General features: G+C 41.7%; 2 protein-coding genes across 2 annotated transcripts in view; both read left to right on the top strand.

The window, feature by feature from the left end:
* sumo2b (small ubiquitin like modifier 2b) overlaps positions 1 to 2,234 on the top strand; it is an 82,935-nt gene extending 80,701 nt beyond the window's left edge. Inside the window, exon 5 of the transcript XR_014601872.1 lies at positions 2,197 to 2,234. The gene's annotated coding sequence lies outside the window, so the exon portion shown is untranslated. The remainder of the gene's footprint in view (positions 1 to 2,196) is intronic.
* LOC311056334 (septin-9-like) overlaps positions 871 to 22,500 on the top strand; it is a 162,030-nt gene continuing 140,400 nt past the window's right edge. Inside the window, exon 1 of the mRNA XM_084072893.1 lies at positions 871 to 1,126. Within this exon, the coding sequence (XP_083929019.1) occupies positions 1,105 to 1,126 (22 nt within the window). The 5' untranslated portion in view covers positions 871 to 1,104. The remainder of the gene's footprint in view (positions 1,127 to 22,500) is intronic.

Genomic DNA, 22,500 nt, shown 5'->3' with positions numbered 1-22,500 from the left:
ATGTACATTGCAGTATTGATACTTTTACTTAAAGGGATATTTCACTTTCAAAAAAACTTTGGGTCATTTTATAGTCTACTCAGGCTTTTGTGAGCCCCCCAGACCGTTTTTAAGTTGCTTGATTCATTATTTAGATATTTGATATTCATTTTATCAGACACGCCCCCTTCCTATACAAACCCATTATAACTTCAAACTCCATTTTTAACATGTTAGATTCATCAAAAACACCCGTCCTTTTTTCTGGTGACTCTCCCTGCCCTCCTAATACGCGAGGGGGCCGTGTTTTTTCGATATTTTTTTTCATTTCTTTTTAATATATTTTTTTGAAAATTTAAAAAAGTAAATACAATAAAAACATTAAATAAAATAAATGAAAAAGGTAATCGAAAAAACACGGCCCCCTCGCGTATTAGGAGGGCAGGGAGAGTCACCAGAAAAAAGGACGGGTGTTTTTGATGAATCTAACATGTTAAAAATGGAGTTTGAAGTTATAATGGGTTTGTATAGGAAGGGGGCGTGTCTGATAAAATGAATGTTAAATATCTAAATAATGAATCACACAACATAAAAACGGTCTGGGGTGCTCACAAAAGCCTGAGTAAACTATAAAATGACTGAAAGTTTTTTTGAAAGTGAAATATCCCTTTAAGTAAAACAACATATGTACGTTACTTGAGTAAATGCACTTTAGTTACTTTCCACCATGAGTACTTCTTCCATCACTGGTCTAGTGTGCTAGACTCAGTGTGCTAAGCTGATAGGAGTTTATTTAAATATGATACAGTTACAGAGTAAAGTAAACCACTCCCTCATGGACGGGGCGTTTAGTTCAGCCCTGCAGGTGTGATCGTTTCATTCCCAGAGGATTAGTCTCCCATTCCAACCCGCTCCGTGCTTTCTGCTCTGTGTGTGTGTGAACACTATAACTAGACTTTAGACTTTACTAAATAACATTTTACTAATAACATAACCAGCGGCCAGGTGCGTGAGGAAGGACATTATAAATACCTGGATAAACGCGGGACATTATTATCACAGCATTAACGGACATTATTATCAACAACCTCTACTGAAAGAACCCGCAACTCTGAAGACGACACCATGAAAAAATCTGGATATTCAGGTAAGCTGTTGTTATTATTATTATATTTTTTTCCTGACGTTCTTTGTAAAGTACAGTAACATTTCGGATAGGCTTGTCAATATATGTGGACTAATATAACTTGGCCATAACTTGTAACGGGGAGAAAGAGGGGGGGGGAGAGAGAGAGAGAGAGAGAGAGACAGAGAAGGAGAGAGGGGGGAGAGGGGTGTGGAGAGAGAGAGAGAGAGAGAGAGAGAGAGAGAGAGAGAGAGAGAGAGAGAGAGAGAGAAATGTGTGTGTGTGTGTGTGTGTGTGTGTGTGTGTGTGTGTGTGTGTGTGTGTGTGTGTGTGTGTGTGTGAGTGAGTGAGTGAGTGAGTGAGTGAGTGAGTGAGTGAGTGAGTGAGTGAGTGAGTGAGTGAGTGAGTGAGTGAGTGAGTGAGTGAGTGAGTGAGTGTGAGTGTGAGAGAGAGAGAGAGAGAGAGAGAGGTGGGGTTAGGGGGGGAGAAAGTGAAAGAGAGATTGTCCTTAGTGCAGGTAAATGGCTACACAGTACACATCAATAGATAGACACACCTTTATAGATTCCAGGGGGAAATCCAGTTGTCATTCTAGGCAGCAGTACAGCAGTTACAGCCATTAGAAACACAGGGCAGATACAGAAGAAACATAGGAGATACAGGCTAAGGGAGGTCATACTAGCAACCAGGTAGTAATGGTAAGAGATAGAAAGACAATGTGTCAGTACAGTATTATTGTCATAATAGCAGACATTATAGGACAGTGGCTCTTAACCTTTTAAGGCCGTAACCCCCCAAAAGAATCATGTTTGAACCCCCCACCCTGATAAGCACTTGGAATGTTTGGGTTGAGGCATTCAATTTTGTTTGACTCTGTCCCACGGATAAATATTGGGGAAATAGCAGATCTACAAGCTCTCAAGCGAGGCGGTGAGAGCTTGTAGATCGTCTATTTCCAAAATGTTGCCTCTTTTTTTAATAGTATTTGACAATTTGGCCAATGTTTGACCAGTTTTTATAATAGTGTAGTTTGTTGATGACTTTAGATGCAGCAGTGGTCTTTTTCTTTTCTTTTTGAGGTATGAGGTCAGTCTCTCAACCCATTAAGACCTGGAACGCATCTGTGTCATTTTAGATTTCTTTGGCTATTCAAAAACAGCAGATATACAAGCTCATAGCGCGGCATGAGCTATGCGCTATGAGCTTGTATATCTGCTATTTTTTTTAAATCTTGGAGAAAAAAAACAGATTTTTTCCCAAAAACTGTTATGATTTATTTTTTTAAAGAATCGCCTCAGGTCTTAATGGGTTAAATTGTCACTTCACTGTCAGTTGATGGGAGGGGGACAAAATAATACTGAAGGAGAGCCTCTCTGATTGAGCCTCAGCCATGATCTGCACAAGCTGTTACTCCAGAGGTGAGGGGAGTAGGAGAAAGGAGAAAGTGATCACATCAGGGGGTGATTTATTGGTCCATATCACAGAGTGTGCAGTACTCTTATCACAGCCGTGCTGAATGAAGCCTTATATATGAGGCAGACAATGGAGCCTTATTGAATTTCCTCTTTGTGAAAGTGCCAAAGCAGCCCAGCCAGCCAGCCAGCCAGCCAGCCAGTGAGGGATCCGTTCATGGCGTGGGCGCGGTGATGAAATAGTCCACTTTGTTGTGCAGTGTGAGATGTATTTTTTGACTGTGAAGCTGCACTGGAACAGATCTGTGTGACAGAGTCGTAGAACCAGTCACTGTCTCGGTAAAGTAAACCATCACACGGGTGGGGGAAAAAAAATAAAACTGTCTGAGAAAGCTGACCTCATGTGCCCTGAATGATGATGGCTTCGGGCTAAAGGTAGTTTTGAGCACATATATTGTGGGGTTTTACCACTTTTTCAGGTACAGGCGGCCTTCTTTTTGGGCAGAAATCTTAAAAAAGAATCATCAAAAATGTCCCCAAAATTTGAAAGATTTTCCAACAAATTGAAATATTAGGGGGAAAAAAGTGCAAAAATGTGCAATTATGTTGCAAAATAGCAAACAATAGCAGATCTGCGGGTAGATTGGCTGTTTTCGCTGTTCGTCATATGACAAGTGCTTCATCGGTTAAACTGTAAGAAAACGTGGAATAATTTCCATTTCCACCATTCATTCATATTGTGCTGGTGAAAGAGAGGGACAGACAAACCCTACCGTGTTTGCTTTGCCGTATAGACAACATGTAAATCCACTTTGACTGACAGGTTTATGGTTGAGATCCTCCGCCCCTCCCAACCGATGTGCCCCGAAGCACGACTAGATTTATGTGTTTTGCAGTTGTACTGTATCAAACTACAGCAGCCTCGCTGGCTAGGTACTACACGTATACTGTGACCTTGATTAGCTTCAAGCTGCTTTGTCATTAATGCAAATTATATGATCTTGGTTCCCAGCAGAGTTTGTGGTTTTAGCCCATTAAAACATCTGCTATTTTGGAACATTTAAAAAGAAAATTGACAGTGTTTTTTTAACACAAATCTTTTCTTCTGGGGGTCCCTGGCACAAAACATTTTTAGATGGGGTCTTGCGGCCAAATACATATCATTTTGGGGGTCCTTGTCTGGCACAAAAAAGTTTGAGAACTACTGATTTAGAAGGCATTTGTAGAATCGGCCTCAGGTCTTAATGGGTTAAGTGATTTAGACTGGGACAGGTACATGCAGTGCAACAACTGGCCCAGCTTTTCACAAGTCTTTAGACCCCCTGGAGTCACGAGACTCCAGGGGGTCCCCAGAAACATGTTTTAATACATCCTGTCAGCCTCACAATCATTTTAACCACATTATCTATATTTGACTTTTCAAAAATAGCAGTTTATACAAGCTCACAGCACGGCTCGGAGTTGTACTGTACATCTGTTATTTTGGAATCGTTTTGAAAAATCTTGATAATTTTTTAAAATCGTCTCTTCTGCTAGTCCCTGGCACAAAAACAATATCAGATGGAGGGGTCCACGGGCCAAATACATATCAATTTGGGGGTCCTTGGCATGAAAAGGTTTGAGAAACACTGTTTTAAGGTGTGTTGAGTGTATATTACTGTATGTCCACGTGTCCCAGTATGTTCTGCAGTCCATTATTGGTTGGCTCCTTGGGAAGCTTAAATTGAGGGTTAGGCCATCCAGCCGTCGGCATGCCTAGATAACAGGGCAAATATATATATGTCTGAACAGGGTTTATAGACGCTGACTTTAAAAGTTACCATCCGACAAATCAAAGGTTTGCTCTCCACCTCTACAACGTAAACAGGCTGAGAGACGCAACGCAGCACTGCGCCGTGTAATGATGTGTGTGTGTGTGTGTGTGTGTGTGTGTGTGTGTGTGTGTGTGTGTGTGTGTGTGTGTGTGTGTGTGTGTGTGTGTGTGTGTGTGTGTGTGTGTGTGTGTGTGTGTGTGTGTGTCAGTCCAACATGAAAGCACATACCAAGAGGAGTGATACTCTGTTATGACTGAATAATGTGTGAGTGCCTGTGTGTGTGTGTGTGTGTGTGTGTGTGTGTGTGTGTGTGTGTGTGTGTGTGTGTGTGTGTGTGTGTGTGTGTGTGTGTGTGTGTGTGTGTGTGTGTGTGTGTGTGTGTGTGTGTGTGTGTGTGTGTGTGTGTGTGTGTGTGTGTGTGTATGGGTTATTCATTGATCCAGACAGCTCAGGGAGTTGTGTACAAGGCGGCGATCGCCTCCACAAATGGGGTTCAACTACGAGGGGTCACATGAGTGAACACACACACAGGCATGCACACACACACACGCGCGCACACACGCACGCACACACAGTGTTTTTCTGACGTTATGGGTACAACATAAGAAAAACAAAGCCGACCAGAGATACCTGAACTACGTAAATAATGAGCCAGTGTGTGTGTGTGTGTGTGTGTGTGTGTGTGTGTGTGTGTGTGTGTGTGTGTGTGTGTGTGTGTGTGTGTGTGTGTGTGTGTGTGTGTGTGTGTGTGTGTGTGTGAGTTCGCGTTTGCGTGCATGTGTGATAAATGCATGATGTGTGCATGTGCAATGCGCACACAACACACACACACCCACACACACACACACACACACACACACACACACACACACACACACACACACACACACACACACACACACACACACACACACACACACACACACACACACCTATCCCTGTACAGAAAGGGCGAGCGAGACCGCCTCCCTCTCTCTCTCTCTCTCTCTCTCTCTCTCTCTCTCTCTCTCTCTCAAAGTCACCCACCCCACATCTCTGGTGCTTGTCTAAACACCACACACACACACACACACACACACACACACACACACACACACACACACACACACACACACACACACACACACACACACACACACACACACACACACACACACACACACACACATTGTTATTAGTCAATTTCCCGAAGCTCAGCTCTGACAAAGAATGTGACAGCTCCACACATGTCAGGCAGTGGGGGGGTGTAGGGGTGTAGGGGTGTGTGTGGTGGGGGGGGGGGGGGGTATGGGGTGGGGCGGGGGGGTGCTGGCATGACCCGACATGCGCCGGCACCGATGCAGTTCTGTGTCGGACGCTCTTGTTTGCACACAAAAGGGCTTCTGGGAAGGAGAGTTGAGAAAGCTGCGGCATTCCACAGGGATGTGATATAAGCCTGTGTGTGCTCTGCACTGAGCCTGGGCTTTACAGGGAGAGAAAGGGGTGTGGTGCGGGGGGTGGGGGGGTGGAGGGTGTTTGAAGGAGACTTATTAACCCATTAAGACTTGAGACTGATTCTACAAAATGTCTTCTAAATCCTAGCAGTTTTCTGAAAAACGTTTGTTTCTATATCAGTGGTGCTCAAACTTTTTCATGTCAAGGACCCCCAAAATGATATGTATTTGGCTTCGGACCCCCATCAAAATATTTTGTTCCAGGGACCCCCCAGAAGCAAAGATTTGAGTTAGAAATGATCGCTTTAAAAAACATATATTCAACGATTTGCACAAGTTTTCTAGATTTTTCAAAAATAGCAGATCTACAAGCTCTTAGATCTATGAGCTTGTATATCTGCTATTTTTGAATAGCCAAAGTGTAAAATAATGCTTTTTAGCTCAAATCTAAAAAGGGTTAGGGTTAGGGTTAGGGGTGGTGAGGTGAGGGGTGGGGGGGGGGAGGTGTTGAGGTGTGGAGGTGTGGGGTGTTTGAAGGAGACTTATTAAGGCCAATACATCAGTGGTTCTCAAACATTTTCCATGTCAAAGACCCCTAAAAGTTGATATGTAATTGGCAGCGGACCCCCAACTGAATGGGTTTTGTGTGCGAGGCACCGCCAGAAGAGAAGATTTATGTTTAAAAAAAATCAAAATGATTCAAATTCTTTTAAAACATTTTTGATATCTAAAAAGAATAAATAATAAAATAGCAGATGTACAAGCTCGCAGCACGGCACGAAGTGACGTGCTGTGAGCTTGTACATCTGCTGTTTTTGAATATCCAACATAGAAATGGATAGTGGTTAAAATTGTTGTGATATTATATTAACTACGAGGACCCCTGGGGGTCGTAAACTCTTCCTGTTCAAACAGTTAATTTGTAGTTAGTTACATCACCTTCCTTTCCCGTCCCGTTTGGACGTATAATAGGAAAGAACATGAATTGGCCTTTTAGGAAGACACAGGTTTTAAAGTAAACAATGCTACAATGAGCGGGTGGCCTGAGAGGAAGGGGGCGGAGTTTCAAGAATCAAAAGGGCTTAATTTGTCACTTGTTATTACGATGACTAATGTATTTGTCACCATGAGTCACTCACTCATACAAGGTACAAGCAGACACATGTTGGCGTACAAGACGGTGCAACAACGGCAGTACAATATACACGTGATAATAATAAGAACATAGTATCGGACTACTGTATGAAATAAAATAAAATACAAGATAGCTGCAACAGGGAATGTGCAGAAGTAGGCGGGAGTGTAATATAATGCACAAACTATACTAAGAGAATATTAATAATAATAGTATAATATAGGATATCATTTTGGTTTTTTTAATCGCATTCCTAAGCCAATAATTGTATGACAAGCAGGTAGGAGACACAAAGAGTCTCCTTTGTGTCTCCTACTGGAACCGCTGCCTACCGGACCGCTGGTCATCACATTATTGGCTTAGGAATGCGACAAAAATAAAAAAAGAACCCTGAATTCAAGTCTCCATGGGGTGACTAATCGATAGGAAAAAAAGTAATTATTTTGGGTGAACTATCCCTTTAACTCTTCTGCTTATCAGTCCCATTCCTCATCCATTCCCTTATTGATTCCCGTGTGGGAAAAGAGTCCAAATTATTTTATATTCTCACAAGTATAGTAATACAAACGCGCGCGCGCGCGTGTGTGTGTGTGTGTGTACAGTACACACTGTATGTGTGTGTATGTGGGGGTCTTCCCTCTCGTAGCTGCCCTGGTGGAGCCTGTTCTCGAGTATCCACTTCACTCTTGTGTTTATCGTCTGTTGGCCAAAGAATGCCGGTCTGCAGCGGCGCTGGCTGTGGCTGTGGGGGGTGTCACCTGATATCGGCGGGGCCGCCGCCTGGTGTTATACGCTGCCTCTGCTACAGGCCTGACCCCCCCCGCTGCCTGAGGACAGCAGAGGAGGGCCTGTCACTGATAATGGCCGGCGGCTCCACTCCCTCCGGGATGGACCACCTGACACGAGGCTAAACGTGTGCACTGACATGTAGACAGTGGCGTGCACAGACATTTTGAGGGGCAGGTTCTCAAGTAAATTATACTTTTTTTTGTTTACTTGGTCTGCTCTTTTTTCCCTCTACACCTATACCTCTTTGCCAAAAATAGCCGATCTACAAGCCCACAACGCCTCGCAGCGCGAGGCGTTGTGGGCTTGTAGATCTGCTATTTTTGGCTAAAGTTCTCCTCAGAAAAGGGATGCTAGGTTTCAAGTGGTTATGGTAAAAAGAAAAATCATATCACATAAAGATTTGGCGGACCCCCTGTAGTAACTCTGAGGACCCCCTAGGGGTCCCGGACCCCCTGTTGAAGACCCCTGCTGTAAACTGGAAAAAAATGTTTTTTTTTCTTTTTTTCAAAAGGGCACTTATGGTCAAGAGGGCAAAGGGCAGGTGCTCTAGCTCCACCTAGAGTCTATCTGTGCACGTCCCTGATCCTCGGGGGGAACATTCACCAGGAATAGGCGATCGACAAGCTGAGTTGTCAACTTGTAGATCGGCTATTTTGGGTGAATAGATTTGGTGTAGATGGGAAAAAAAACTGTCGAAGCAGTCCAAGTATGCAGAGAGCCAACTCAGGTACAGTTTACTTAGCCTGGTTCCAGACGAATCTGCCTTTGCAAAATTGCATGCACTTTAGCCCTCGGCAGATTAGGTCTGGCCCCCCTCCATAGAGAATTTATTTCTCTCCCGCAGAGGTTGTGCGGGACCAACCAGGGCCCAGTATTCAAATGTGGGCGGGCTTATCAACAAGGAAGCACTGCTCTGATTGGTTCGTACAAGGAAGCACTGCTCTGATTAGTTTAAGTCTAACCAATAGAGTCCGTTTGGATCTTTTTGTAACCGCCCCTTGGAAAAAAATCTATCGTGGATAGGGACCAGACTAATATCCACGCAGTGTGTCGTGTGATATTGTCTGGCCACGCGAGGCTACAGTTTAATAAATCTAGGAGTTTTAGCATTGAGGCCTTGTCTGTTTGGATGTAGTCCAAACTATTTAAACAAAATCCTAACTTTATCTCATCCGCTGTCCGCCTGCACCAATGTGATATCAGTCCGATAGATTTTTGGTCAAAAAATCTATTAGATCTTTCTGTGTCGATTCATTGATACATAGTAATATACAAACACCCCCCCCCCCCTAAAAAAAAAATGCTACTCGATTATTCAATTAACCCACGTAAGCGAGATTAAGTCGGTTACTGGTTCTAAATGTCAGTTTCTATATTATTTTTTGGTTAATTGCCCATGTTGAGTGCATAATCATTCACAAATCCGTGTTGTATTCAGGCTAGGAACTTGCTACTGCATGATGATGATGATGACGATGACACATTTAGATACTGTAACTCAGTGGTTCTCAAACTTTTTCATGTCAAGGACCCCCAAATGGACACTTATTAGCCCGCAGACCCCCATTTGAAAAGATACATTTTAAGGACCCCCAGTTTGACATGCATTAGGGCTACGGACCCCCATTTAATGGCATTTCTATCTCTGGGACCCCAATTCATGTTGTAAAATCAATGTTAACTTAACTCTGAGAGTGTACAAATGGAACGGGTCCATTTGGTTCCATTTGTACACTCTCAGAGTTACAGACCCATAAGGGTCCATTTGGTTCCTATCCATCATTTAGCTGGGGACCCCCTGGAACCCCCTCAAGTACCCCTGGGGGTCCCCGGACCCCACTTTGAGAACTAATGCTGTAACTAGTGTTACACAGATTTGGAGCTTTGAGAAGTATTATTTGCATTGGCGTATCGTATGACACAATGACAGTGATTCCACCACACTGCCAGTGAGCTGTTTTGTTTTCACACTGTGGTTTTTCTTTGTTTGCTGTTTGTAGTCACTTTGTTTGACCTGGACTATGAACACATCTAAGCAGTGGTGGAAAGTAACTAAGTATATTTACTCAAGTACTGTACAATTTTGAGGTTTTGTTTACCTTACTGGAGTATTTACAATATTCATTACTTTTACTTCTACTCCACTACATCTCAGAGGCAAATGTTGTACTTTTAATCCACCACAATTACTTGAGTTACTTTAGTTACTATTTACTTTGTAGATTTTGATTATTATTACAAAGCCATACATTACCCACTTCAATCTATATACATTTCGTCCAATTGAAAATATTGAAATATTTTCAAAAGATTTGTATACATCTGAAAATATTTGTGAAACGGGACATTCTGCATAATTGAGTACTTTCTACTTTTGCTACTTTAAATACATCAACATACATCAATGCTTTTTGTACTTTTACTCAGCTACATTTTGAATTCTGGACTTTAACTTGTAATGGAGTATTTCTACATTGGCATTGCAGTATTGATACTTTTACTTAAGTACAGTTATTTCTTTTTTTTTTACTTTTTCCACCACTGCATCTAAGATGCTGGTTAACTTCCTTTATTTTATTGCATATTTTTTCCATATAATCGCTTTCGGGCGGAAAACTTGTACAGTATGTCCAAAACCGGGTTACTTTTCAGGAAATGGAAAACAGAACCTGCCTTCCAAAAGATCCAATGTACTGTAACAGTAGTTATTATTTAGTCACAAGCTCTTGTTAATACTTTTCATGAGTTAAATATTCATAAAACTCACAGACAGACATAACTGCTTTCAACCTGGCCGTGTCATTATAGGGTGAAAATAGCATTGCAACATACTACATACAACACAAATAGGCCATTCTTTTATGAAGAAACATAAAAACATGAAATAAGAAGATACTGTACAAGTTTCCCTTCTATATCTAGTTGTGTGCATTTCTGTGTGGGTGTGTACTTGCGTGCACAAACTTGCGTGTGTGTGTGTGTGTGTGTGTGTGTGTGTGTGTGTGTGTGTGTGTGTGTGTGTGTGTGTGTGTGTGTGTGTGTGTGTGTGTGTGTGTGTGTGTGTTGTGTTTGTTTGTTTAGTGGTCTGTCCACCACTCATGCTGTCTCTCCTACTCTATAAACATCACAAACACAAACACCCTGGATGAACTGCAATCTCTGTCACTCTATCTCTCAGCTTCACTTTACTACCCCCCCCTCTCTCTCTCTCTCTCTCTCTCTCCCTCTCTACCCCCCTCTGTCTCTGTCTCTGTCTCTGTCTCTGTCTCTGTCTCTGTCTCTGTCTCTGTCTCTCTCCTTGCTCTCTCTCTCTCTCTCTCTCTCTCTCTCTCTCTCTCTCTCTCTCTCTCTCTCTCTCTCTCTCTCTCTCTCTCCCTCTCTACCCCCCTCTGTCTCTGTCTCTGTCTCTGTCTCTCTCTCTCTCTCTCTCTCTCTCTCTCTCTCTCTCTCTCTCTCTCTCTCTCTCTCTCTCTCTCTCTCTCGCTCTCTCTCTCTCTCTCTCTCTCTCTCTCTCTCTCTGTACAACACAGCTCTGGGGGAAGACATCGGGTCTGTATGTGTTTTTTTTATAGTCTAGTTAAATGCAATACAAAACATTTATTTGTATATATCTTTATGTATATATATATCTTTGATTGTTAGGCGTATCCTGTGTTCTTTTTCTCCTTACCTATCTCCTGCTCTACCCTGTGTCTGTCCTCTCTCTACAACTACAAAGTGATGGAGCGCACTGGAAAAATAATAATGTCACCCACACTTTACAACCTGTAAACCTGTGACGTGACAATAAAGAGGATTCTCAGGATTCTGATTCTGATTGATGTTGTACACTTCCTTCCTTCCTTCCTTCCTTCCTTCTCTCCTCATCTCTCCTAACAGTTGTACACGTGAGAACATTTAAATACATGTTTTTCGGGGGAAGGGGAGGTTTTTCAACCCATAAAACAGTGACTGTACGCAGACTCTTTACTGACTTCACTGCCTTTAACTAAGCTGTGGAAAAGGAAGGCCTGGATCCTTATCCGGTTTTACGGAACACCCGCCATTGTTTTATATTATAGGCTGCTTCTGGTATCCTGCCGAGCCCTCACACTCAAAACCTTGCGGTCCGGGCACCTACGTACTGTATAAGCTGCAATGCAAGCGTGACAGCGAGTCGCCGGTTCGAATCCCGATCCTGACGACCTTTATTACTGCATGTCACTCCCCATCTCTCTCTCTCTCTCCCAAAACCCCCAAAAAGTGGCTCTTCCACTTTTTTTTTGATTTTTAGGAAAAAGGTAATACAGTATTGAATGAATGAATCCATCTTTCATTTTGGAGCAGTGTAGCAGTGTTCAGGGTCATGGGCGATGTGTTTCCTTGATTGTGCAAATGTGTGTGTGTGTTTGTGTGCGTGTGTGCGTACCGCGTGTGTGTGTGTGTTTGTGTGTGTGCGCGTGTGTGTGTGTGTCTGTGTTTGTATTACTATACTTGCGAGGATATACTTGCGAGGACCAAGTATAGTAGAATTTGAAGAAATATACATTGTGAGGACCGTTTTCCTGGTCCTCACAAGACAAATGGTTGTTTTATAGTTTAAAAAAAACATTTTTAGAGATACGTTTTCAATTAGAAAACGCCAGTGTCATGCACCGAAAAACAGCCGATCTATAAGCTCACAACGCGTCGCATTGCGACGCGTTGTGGGCTTGTAGATCTGCTGTTTTTCGGCTTTAGGTTTACCGTTAAAAATGGCAAAATATATATCTATTTTTAAATGACATTCATAAAATGGCTTTCCTAAAGGGTTGATGTCCTCACAAGTATAGTAATACAAACCTGTGTGTGTGTGTGTGTGCGTGTGTGTGTGTGTGTGTGTGTGTGTGTGTGTGTGTGTGTGTGTGTGTGTGTGTGTGTGAACGTGCGTGCGTGCGTGTGTTCTCTAACTGATTAGAGCGTGGTATAAGGTATAAAATGTCTTATCAGGGCTGTAAAACAATCCTGAAAAATGGTGGCCTAGCCATTCAGTCTCTCTCTCTCTCTCTCTCTCTCTCTCTCTCCCCACCCATCCATCCATCCACTCCCTCTCTTTTCATGGTCAGAGGTTGTGAAACAGTGTTTGCAGCAGAGCCTGAACATGTGTAATGAAGGCTGTAAAAAAACAATGGAACAGATGGATGAGTGGGAGTGTGGGGGGGGTGGGTGGGGGGGGGGGGGGGGGGGGGTGTCCCCTCCTCTTCTCTGCTCAAATACCGCCTGCATGACCTCCCTCTGCAAACACTGCAGTCAAAGGTGTGTGTGTGTGTGTGTGTGTGTGTGTGTGTGTGTGTGTGTGTGTGCGTGCGTGCGTGCGTGCGCGCGTGTGCATAACTGTGAGTGTGATCATTCATGTGTGTTCATGTGAATCATCTGTTCATGTATGCATACCTGTATGTTTGCAGGTGTGTGTGTGTGTGTGTGTGTGTGTGTGTGTGTGTGTGTGTGTGTGTGTGTGTGTGTGTGTGTGTGTGTGTGTGTGTGTGTGTGTGTGTGTGTGTGTGTGTTTACCTGCTCCAGTCATCTGAGACCAATAACTAATCAGTTCACATATTTGTCAAGGCCATGGCCTTGCACTTGACCGGTCATGAAGTTTACATGCACAAATGCCTCCGCACACACACACACACACACACACACACACACACACACACACACACACACACACACACACACACACACACACACACACACACACACACACACACACACACACACACACACACACACACGTTTGTATTACTATACTCGTGAGGACATCGGAGCATAAAAATGTTACTTACTTTTTTTGTCCTGGTGCCATTTTAACCCTAACGAATAAATCAGGCATAGCTCCACCCCTAAACCCTCATTTCTAAATGCCTATATTTCTAACCCCAAGCTGAATCCTGTCCTAATTGTAAACCTAACTCAAATTTTTAGTTTTTCTTTTCCTTTTTTAAGTTATTTTATCAGGCTTTTCTTCTTGTAGAGAAACAGGAAACAGGGAGAGAGAGTTGGGGAGTGACATGATGATGCAATATTTGGTGCTCACAAGTATATAAGTGTACACACACAGTCACACACATGCACATGCACACGCACACGCACACGCACACGCACACGCACACGCACACGCACACGCACACGCACACGCGCACACACACACACACACACACACACACACACACACACACACACACACACACACACACACACACACACGCACACACACAGACCAAACATGACCTGCAGTTGTAGCTCACAGGAAGTTGTGCAATTAACGTAAACAATGGAGCCATTCTTCCCATCTATCATGAGTACTTTATGACCTCTCTATGTCGTACATAACAACAGTTTTTTTTTTCTTTTTTGTGATGCAACCCAGCTTGTAGATCTGCTATTTTCTGGAAGATATTTTTTATTTAAGATATTCAAGAGCCCTTTCATAATGAGTAGTTTACTTTGGTACTGTAAAGTATATCTTGATACCTACCAATACTAGGGTACCTTTACTGAAGTAAAATTGTGAATACAGGCCAGGGTAGTAGAGTAGAAGTTTTAAAGTGTAAAAAGAAATGTAAGTACTCCAGTAATTAACCCATTAAGACGGGGAACGCATCTGTGTCATTTTAAGATTTCTTTAGCCATTCAAAAATAGCAGAGCTACAAGCTCATAGCGCGGCACCGAGTGCCGCGCTATGAGCTTGTAGCTCTGCTATTTTTTGAAAAATCGTGAAAAATATGTGCAAATCTTCGAATATATATATATATTTAAAGCGAATATTTGTAAATCAAATCTTTGCTTCTGGGGGTCCCTGGAACAAAATCTTCTGAGATAAAAAAAAAAAAAAACTGTTGGGATTTAGATAATTATTTTTGAATCGGCCTCAGGTCTTAATGGGTTAACATAAACAATGATTCTGTTCTTCTGGTCTATCATGTGTAAGCAGTGACCTCTGTACATCACACACAACAGTAGAGTCATGGAGAGACAGTGGCTGTACTCATTTATTTAAAATAATTCTTGGTTATGTAACTAATTGATTTGTACGTTTACCTGTTTTATGTTGTATTGAGTAGCTACTAGTGTCTGTGGCGTTTTGTGATTGTTTGTTACGTACGTGTGTGTGTGTGTGTGTGTGTGTGTGTGTGTGTGTGTGTGTGTGTGTGTGTGTGTGTGTGTGTGTGTGTGTGTGTGTGTGTGTGTGTGTGTCTGTGTGTGTGTGTGTGTGTGTGTGTGTGTGTGTGTGTGTATAAAACATGTTGGAAAAAAGAAAGACAGTGGTGGAAAGTAACTGTATACATAATATTCAAGTACTGGCCTTAGTGGCCTTAAGTTGAGGTACATTTACTTTACTTGATTATATTTGCTTTTGATACGTCATAGTTCTACTTCACTACATCTCAGAGGCCTATAATAGTATTTTCTTTTACTCCGCTACAATTATTTGAAAACTGGTTACTTTGTAGATTTAGATTATTAATAAAAAAGCACACATTAACCAATTAAGCCCTATTTTATTCTCTGTCTGTAGCCGATCTATGGGCTCACAATGCGGCGCGTTGTGTGAGCATGCAGATATGCAATTTTCAGATATGCCAAGTTTTAAAAACTTTTTTAAAAAGACTGGTGAAATGTTAATAACGTACTAGTATTAACCCATTAAGACCGGGAACGCATCTGTGTGTCATTTTTTAGATTCCTTTGGCTATTCAAAAATAGCAGATATACAAGCTCATAGCGTGGCACCGAGTGCGCCGCTATGAGCTTGTAGACCTGCTATTTTTTTGAAAAATCGTGAACATTTGTGCAAATCTTTGAATATATATATATTTTTAAAGCGAACATTTGTAACTAAAATCTTTGCTTCTGGGGGGATTCTACAAATGTCTTCTAAATTTCAACAGTTTTTTGAAAAAACCTATGTTGCTACAGTGGTTCTCAAACTTTTTCATGTCAAGGACCCCCAAAATTATATGTATTTGGCCGCGGACCCCCATCTCAAAATATTTAGTTCCAGGGACCCCCCATGGAAGCAAATATTTGAGTTACAAATGTTCGCTTTAAAAGTATATGCATTCAAAGATTTGCACAATTAATGTTCAAAAAATAGCAGATCTACAAGATCTACGCTATGAGCTTGTATATCTGCTATTTTTGAATAGCCAAAGAAATCTAATAACGTGTTAATAACGTACTAGTATTAGCGCAAACAATGGCTCTATTCTTCTGGTATAATGACCTGTGTGTAGCACACAACAACAGAGTGATGGAGAGAACATGAGCGAAGCGGATCACGTATCGCCTGGAAGCGACAAACAGACAGATTGAAGTCAGAAGATTTGTAGCGATGCCTGTATGAGCAGTGATGCCTGTATGAGCAGTGATGCCTGTATGAGCGGTGATGCCCGTATGATGGATGATAGGACGATTAGGTCTACAGGCTATATAGAGCAGGGCTTTCCAAACTTTTTAGCTCAAGAGCCAAAAGAGAAATTTGATGTCTCCCTATAACCCCCGGGTCCCAAACTATAGTGAAAATAGGAGGTCTACAAGATCTGCTAGCAGATCTTGTAGACCTACGGTATGGATGACAGGATTGATTGATTGATGTACTTTATTTAGTAAGACATGAGAACAAATACATGACAGTACATGACAGTACATGGAAGTACAAATTCACAATACAAGGTCTACTAAACTGGAAAACTCATTAAAGGACAACTTTGTTTTTTTTACAACCAAGGTTTATGTTTTAGATTGTAATTAAAGTAAATACAATATGGGTGTTAAAATATTTAAATTTACTGCTTTCTATAGTTTTAGCAATTTTCGCGATCTTTTTTTACAGTGGGCAGGGGCATTCGGGCAGGTGGCTAAATATGTCTTTTTTTACACAATAACCCGGCGATTTCTTTATTATTATTTACAGTAGCTTTTCTAGCCCCCAATTAACTCACATCTGGCCATCAAAGACCACAGGACCTTTTTTATTGTGTAAAACATACATATTTAGCCACCGGACAGAATGCCCCCGCCCACTGTAAAAAAAGATTGCGAAAATTGCTCAAACTATAGAAAGCAGTAAATGAAAAAAAAATAACACTCACCTTTTATTTACTTATATTACAAGCTAAAATATAAACCTTGGTTGTAAAAAAACAAAGTTGTCCTTTAAGCACTAAGTTTGTTTAAGATGAGATCCCCATGCACACAAATCGTGATGAAATCATGATGAAAACAACATGATAGGTCTAGTCTAGAGGCTATAGAGCAGTGCTTTCCAAAACTGTTTAGCTCGAGAGCCAAAAGCTATAGTCAAAATAGCAGATCTACAAGCTCACAACGCGTCCCGATGCGACACGTTGTGAGTGGGTAGATCGGTTATTTTCAATACTTCTTAAAATTTGTTTTTGTTTTTTATTTTTTACTTTTCCATTTTGTTTAATCTATGAAGTATCTATTGAAGATTTTTTTGGGGGGAAATAATAATAATAGAAAACAATGTGGGAAAATAAATAAAATAAAGGCATATTTACTGCACTAGCTACCCATAAATGGGTCCCGACCCACTGTTTGGGAAACAGTGCTATGAAGTTATGCCTGATTCATCCTTGGTTGCAGGCCGGTGGCGTGCACCGAAAATGTAGCAGATCCACTAGCTTGTGAAGCTTGTAGATCTGCTATTTATCTGTGTGGCACGCATGCTATATTTAACTCATGGCCAAAAGAAAAAATGCCATTTAAAAACACAAGTACTTTTGTCCCCACAAGTATAGTAATATCATGTGTGTGTCTGTGTGTATGCGTGTGTGCGTGCATATGTGTGTGTGTGTATGTGTGTGTGTGTGCGTGCGTGCGTGCGTGCGTGCGTGCGTGTGCGTTCGTGTGTGTTGTGCAGAACCTTTGGCAACACTCACTTGTTCGTTCTTGTTGTTGTGTCACACACACACACACACACACACACACACACACACACACACACACACACACACACACACACACACGTTTCTCTTTTCTTTCTTCCAATAACACGGCGAGTTCATCTTTTGTTAGCGGCGCGTTCAGTTTCCATGCTAGCAGCGTTGTGCCAAACTGTTTGTCATGTGTTATTTACTTCTGTCTCTCTCTCTCTCTCTCTCTCTGTCTCGCTCTCTCTCTCTCTCTCTCTCTCTCTCTCTCTCTCTCTCTCCTCTCTCTCTCTCTCTCTCTCTCTCTCTCAGTCCATTGCCCTCGGCCTAACCCCTCCTCTAACAGTCACTGGAAACGTTGAATCATATCGTTCTGCTGCCAAACACTGCTGTAAAGTAACTAAGTGCATTTACTCAAAGTACATGTAGCCTACTGTACTGTATACGTACAGGTTTGAGGTAGTTTTACTTTATTACTTGTTCAATACTTCACACTTCTATTCCACTACATCTTAAAGGCAAATGTTGTAGCCTACTTTTACTCCTATTTGAAAATGTAGTTACTAGCTACTTTGCTGACTTAGATTGTTATTACAAAACATACATAAACCTATTTTATATTTCATCTTTTCAAAAATATTTTTGAAAAAGTTGTTAACATTGTTAAACAGGACACTCATAATGAGTACTTAAAATTACTTTTGGTATAGTATAGTATATGCTGATACCAATACTTTCGTACTCTTACTCAAGTCGAAATTTTGAATACAGGACTTTTACTTGTAGCAGTATTTTCACATTGTGGTATTGCTACACTTTTACTGAAGTAATACATCCGAGCAGTGGTGTAAAGTAACTGAGTACATTTACTTAAGTACTGTACCTAAGTACAATTTTAAGATATTTGTACTTTACTTGAGTATTTCCAATTTCCAATACTTTTACTTCTACTCCACTAGCATACATTTGACACATTTGACTACATTTGAAAACTTTTTACTAGTTACTTTGCAGATGTAAATTATGATGTTATAGAACATACATTAACCACTTTAGCCCTATTTTATACCTAGACTATTTGAAAATAGCCGATCTACAAGCTCACAACGCGTCGCGATGCGACGCGTTGTGAGCTTGTAGATCTGCTATTTTCAAACATTTTAGTACTTTTACTTTTGGTACTTTAAGTACATTTTGATGCCAATACTTCAGTACTTTTGAATTCTGGACTTTTACTTGTAACAGAGTATTTTTATATTGCAGTATTGGTACTTTTACTTAAGTAAAGAATTTGAGCACTTTTTCCACCACTGCACCCACTGTACTTCTTCCCACCAAGGGCTCTGCTGCTGCCAAACAATCACCTTATCAACGCTGTGCTTTGTTGTTGTGCTGTTTTTTTGTTTGTTCTTACCGCGTTTGCCGCTCATTAACAATGATTAACAGTGTGTGAAAGACATGGCTGGTTTACTGCTGCAGGGACATATTCTCTGTTGCAACCGTGTCCTTATTTCACTGGTTAAAGGTTTTATATACTGTACTTTAGGCAGAGACATGCTCGGTTTGGCTGCCCAGGGGTGACACACCTGGCACACTTCCATTATGTTAACTCATTTTCCATCTGCATACTGTATGTACACTCACACAGAAGCTGCACAATTACTGGTAAGATTATATAATCTTCCTGGTATTTTGATTATTATATTATTGATAACAGTCTTTTTAAATTCATTTTAGGATGGCCAATTACAGTATTTTAGTCATTATGCCAATTAGTTCCTTCCCACACATTTCTTTGTTGCCCCTAGCTGTTCTAATCTACTGGCTCGGAGGCACTACAGGAATTTTGAAGAAGGGTTTTTTGAAGGCCACTCTGTGCCACTGCCAACCGAGCACTAACAATCTATTGGTTCATTTCAAGGACCCGTAAGGGTCCATTTGGAACCCCCTCAAGGAACCCTGATGGTCCCTGGACCCCACTTTGAAAGCCACTGTTCTGAATTAAATTAAATATGATAATTGATTGATTGATTGATTGAATACATTATGTGTAAAACCATATAATTGTACATAATGTGTATGTGTACACCACCAGTGTTGATTTTGACGACTAAAACCATGACGGAAAATTTTTGTCGACTACCTTCTCTCACTGACGAAAAATTAATAAAAAACAAATAAAAACTAAGCTACGATGACTAAAACTAAGACTAAATATATTGACAATTCGTCAACAAATACAAACTACGACTAAAATGTTAGAGATGGACTAGTGGAGAAGAGATCCAGTAGAATTAAAAGACAAGTAATTTTATGCTTGGTTGTGCTCGGGTGTTGCCCTCTGAAAATAGCAGATCTACAAGCGCGACACGGTGTGGGCTTGTAGATCGGCTATTTTCAGCATGCAACCAAGTGTAAAATCAGCCGTTGCGACGCCATCAAGGCGCCGCCATCAAAATGCATTTTAGTCGACTAAATCAACTATAGATTTAGTCGACTATAATCTTGATGATATTTAGTCGACTAAAACCAGACAAAAACTAAAACATTTCAGGTGACTAAAATATAACTAAAACTAAACGGAATTTGATTCAATAGACTATGACTAAAACTAAATCAGAATTTGTCATCAAAATCAACTCTGGTGTACACGATAAAGCAGGAGAGCTCGTTTCCCTTGTTGGATTTATGAACTGTACTGTGTAGCTCAGGGTTGGTGATTAGAACATGATGAATAACAGTGCAGTTCTTCTAACTCACACCTGATAGTTATCCTCCTATAACAGTTGGCAGCAGCCTGCTGTTGACTGGCTGCTCTAACCTTCCTGTTAAAAAACCCTGCAGTAGAGTTCATGCTGGTGGAAGGCCTGTTTACTGAGTCACGGACTCACAGGCAGCCTCAGAATTCCCTGTAATTCTTCAACTGCATCACTGCGCTACACACTACACACTACACCAGTGTTGCCAGATTCTGTGAGAGAAACAAGCAACCAGGTCTAGGAAAACCAGCCCAAAAAGAAGCCACATGAGCACTTTAACACATACGTCAGCTATTTGAAAATAGCAGATCTACAAGCTCACAACGCGTCGCGATGCGACGCGTTGTGAGCTTGTAGATCGGCTATTTTCAAATGAAATCTTGCGGGGAAATTATAATAAGCAGATCTGGCAACCCCTGTACTACACTACACACTACAATACACACTACACTACACATAATCACCTCATTGCCAGGAAACAAACAACACAGTGTGGAGGACTTTATTCTGGTTGTGGTTCCACTCTGTTGTCATTAAATGTGCTCTATAAATGAGGTTGGATTGTACTGGCTTGGACATAAAGGAATCTGTTCTGGGTAAAGTCAAATGAAACAGAGGACAATGACACTTTAAAAGGCAAACAGTAGTGTGCAAATAACTAACTAACTAACTGTGTGTGTGTGTGTGTCTCTGATGTCAACCTTTAATATCGTTAAATGGAGGTCAGCATTTCAATACAAGTCATGCAACTGAAAAAAGAAAAAAAAATGAAAAAAACGCCAGCGGGGATAAAACTAGTACAGTCTGGATCAGTAGGGTTCACCCCTTGGGGAGCATGAAGGTGCACCACCTTCATGCGCCCCAAAGGATGAACCCTACTGATTTTAGTGACGCCGTGGCCTTTCCTCTAGCGCCACCCTTGGGCCATACACTATAGCTTGCACACAAGCCTCCTCATAATGTAATATAGGCCGATGGCAGTATGAATCCTACTGATCATGGTGACCTCATGGGGGCCAATCAAAATTGCGTCACAGGCCGGGGGTGGCCCACGGACCTGAGTTTGAGTATCACTGCACTGTAAAATGCACTGTAAAATGCAGAGGTCAAATTTCACGTACAGTATATGTGCATATATACAGGGACAAACAATGAATTCTGAATCTTACATAGTAGTAGTAAACCTTGTGGAGTCTTGTGGCCCATAGGGCAGGTCCCTATTTCCTGTTTCCAGTGGCGTGCACAGACATTTTGAGGGGCAGGTGCTCAAGTAAATTATACTTTTTTTTGGTTTACTTGGTCTGCTCTTTTTTCCCTCTACACCTATACCTCTTTGCCAAAAATAGCCGATCTGCTATTTTTGGCTAAAGTTCTCCTCAGAAAAGGGATGCTAGGTTTCGAGTGGTTATGATTAAAAGACAAATCATATCACATAAAGATTTGGCGGACCCCCTGTAGTAACTCTGAGGACCCCCTAGGGGTCCCGGACCCCCTGTTGAAGACCCCTGCTGTAAACTGAAAAAAAAAAAAAAAAAAAACTTTTTTTCTCTTTTTTTCAAAAGGGCACTTCTGGTCAAGAGGGCAAAGGGCAGGTGCTCTAGCACCACCTAGAGTCTATCTGTGCACGTCCCTGCCTGTTTCTGTAGGCGGCTTGATGTACAAGTACATACCCTGGACGTGACGGTAGCATGTCGCAGGGAATTACCCCCCAATCCCACCCTTGATACTGAGTGCCAAGCAGGGAGGCATCGGGACCCATTTACCTTACCAGGGAACCGAACCCCAACCTCCCAATAATATCAGGGTGGACTCGAACCACAAGTCACTGAGCTGGCTCTATGGGCTCTGTGCATAACTGTAGTCCCGGGTTTCCAGAAAGACGTATAGTCATTTCACACATGACACTTACTGTACATAATAATGTGTTTCCATGGACAATGTATTGTCAATTGATTCAAACCTTTAGTCTGGTTGGGTGTAAGGAGCAGCATAACCTCTGGGGGCCTCTAGTGGGGGCTTTTTACACTCTTTTAGTTTTTAGGCAGGCAGGGGAGAGCAGTTGAGCACCGCACAGCTTCAATTGCATCAAAACAGTGAGCTTGTAGATCTGTGATCTGCGATCAGCCTTCAGTGTGTGAGTA

Source organism: Gymnoscopelus microlampas (genome assembly GCF_963454915.1).
Source record: "Gymnoscopelus microlampas genome assembly, chromosome: 11".
In the NCBI taxonomy this organism is placed as follows: Eukaryota; Metazoa; Chordata; class Actinopteri; order Myctophiformes; family Myctophidae; genus Gymnoscopelus; species Gymnoscopelus microlampas.
The sequence above is the reverse complement of the archived record's forward strand: the minus strand, read 5'-3'. Positions and strand labels throughout refer to the sequence as shown.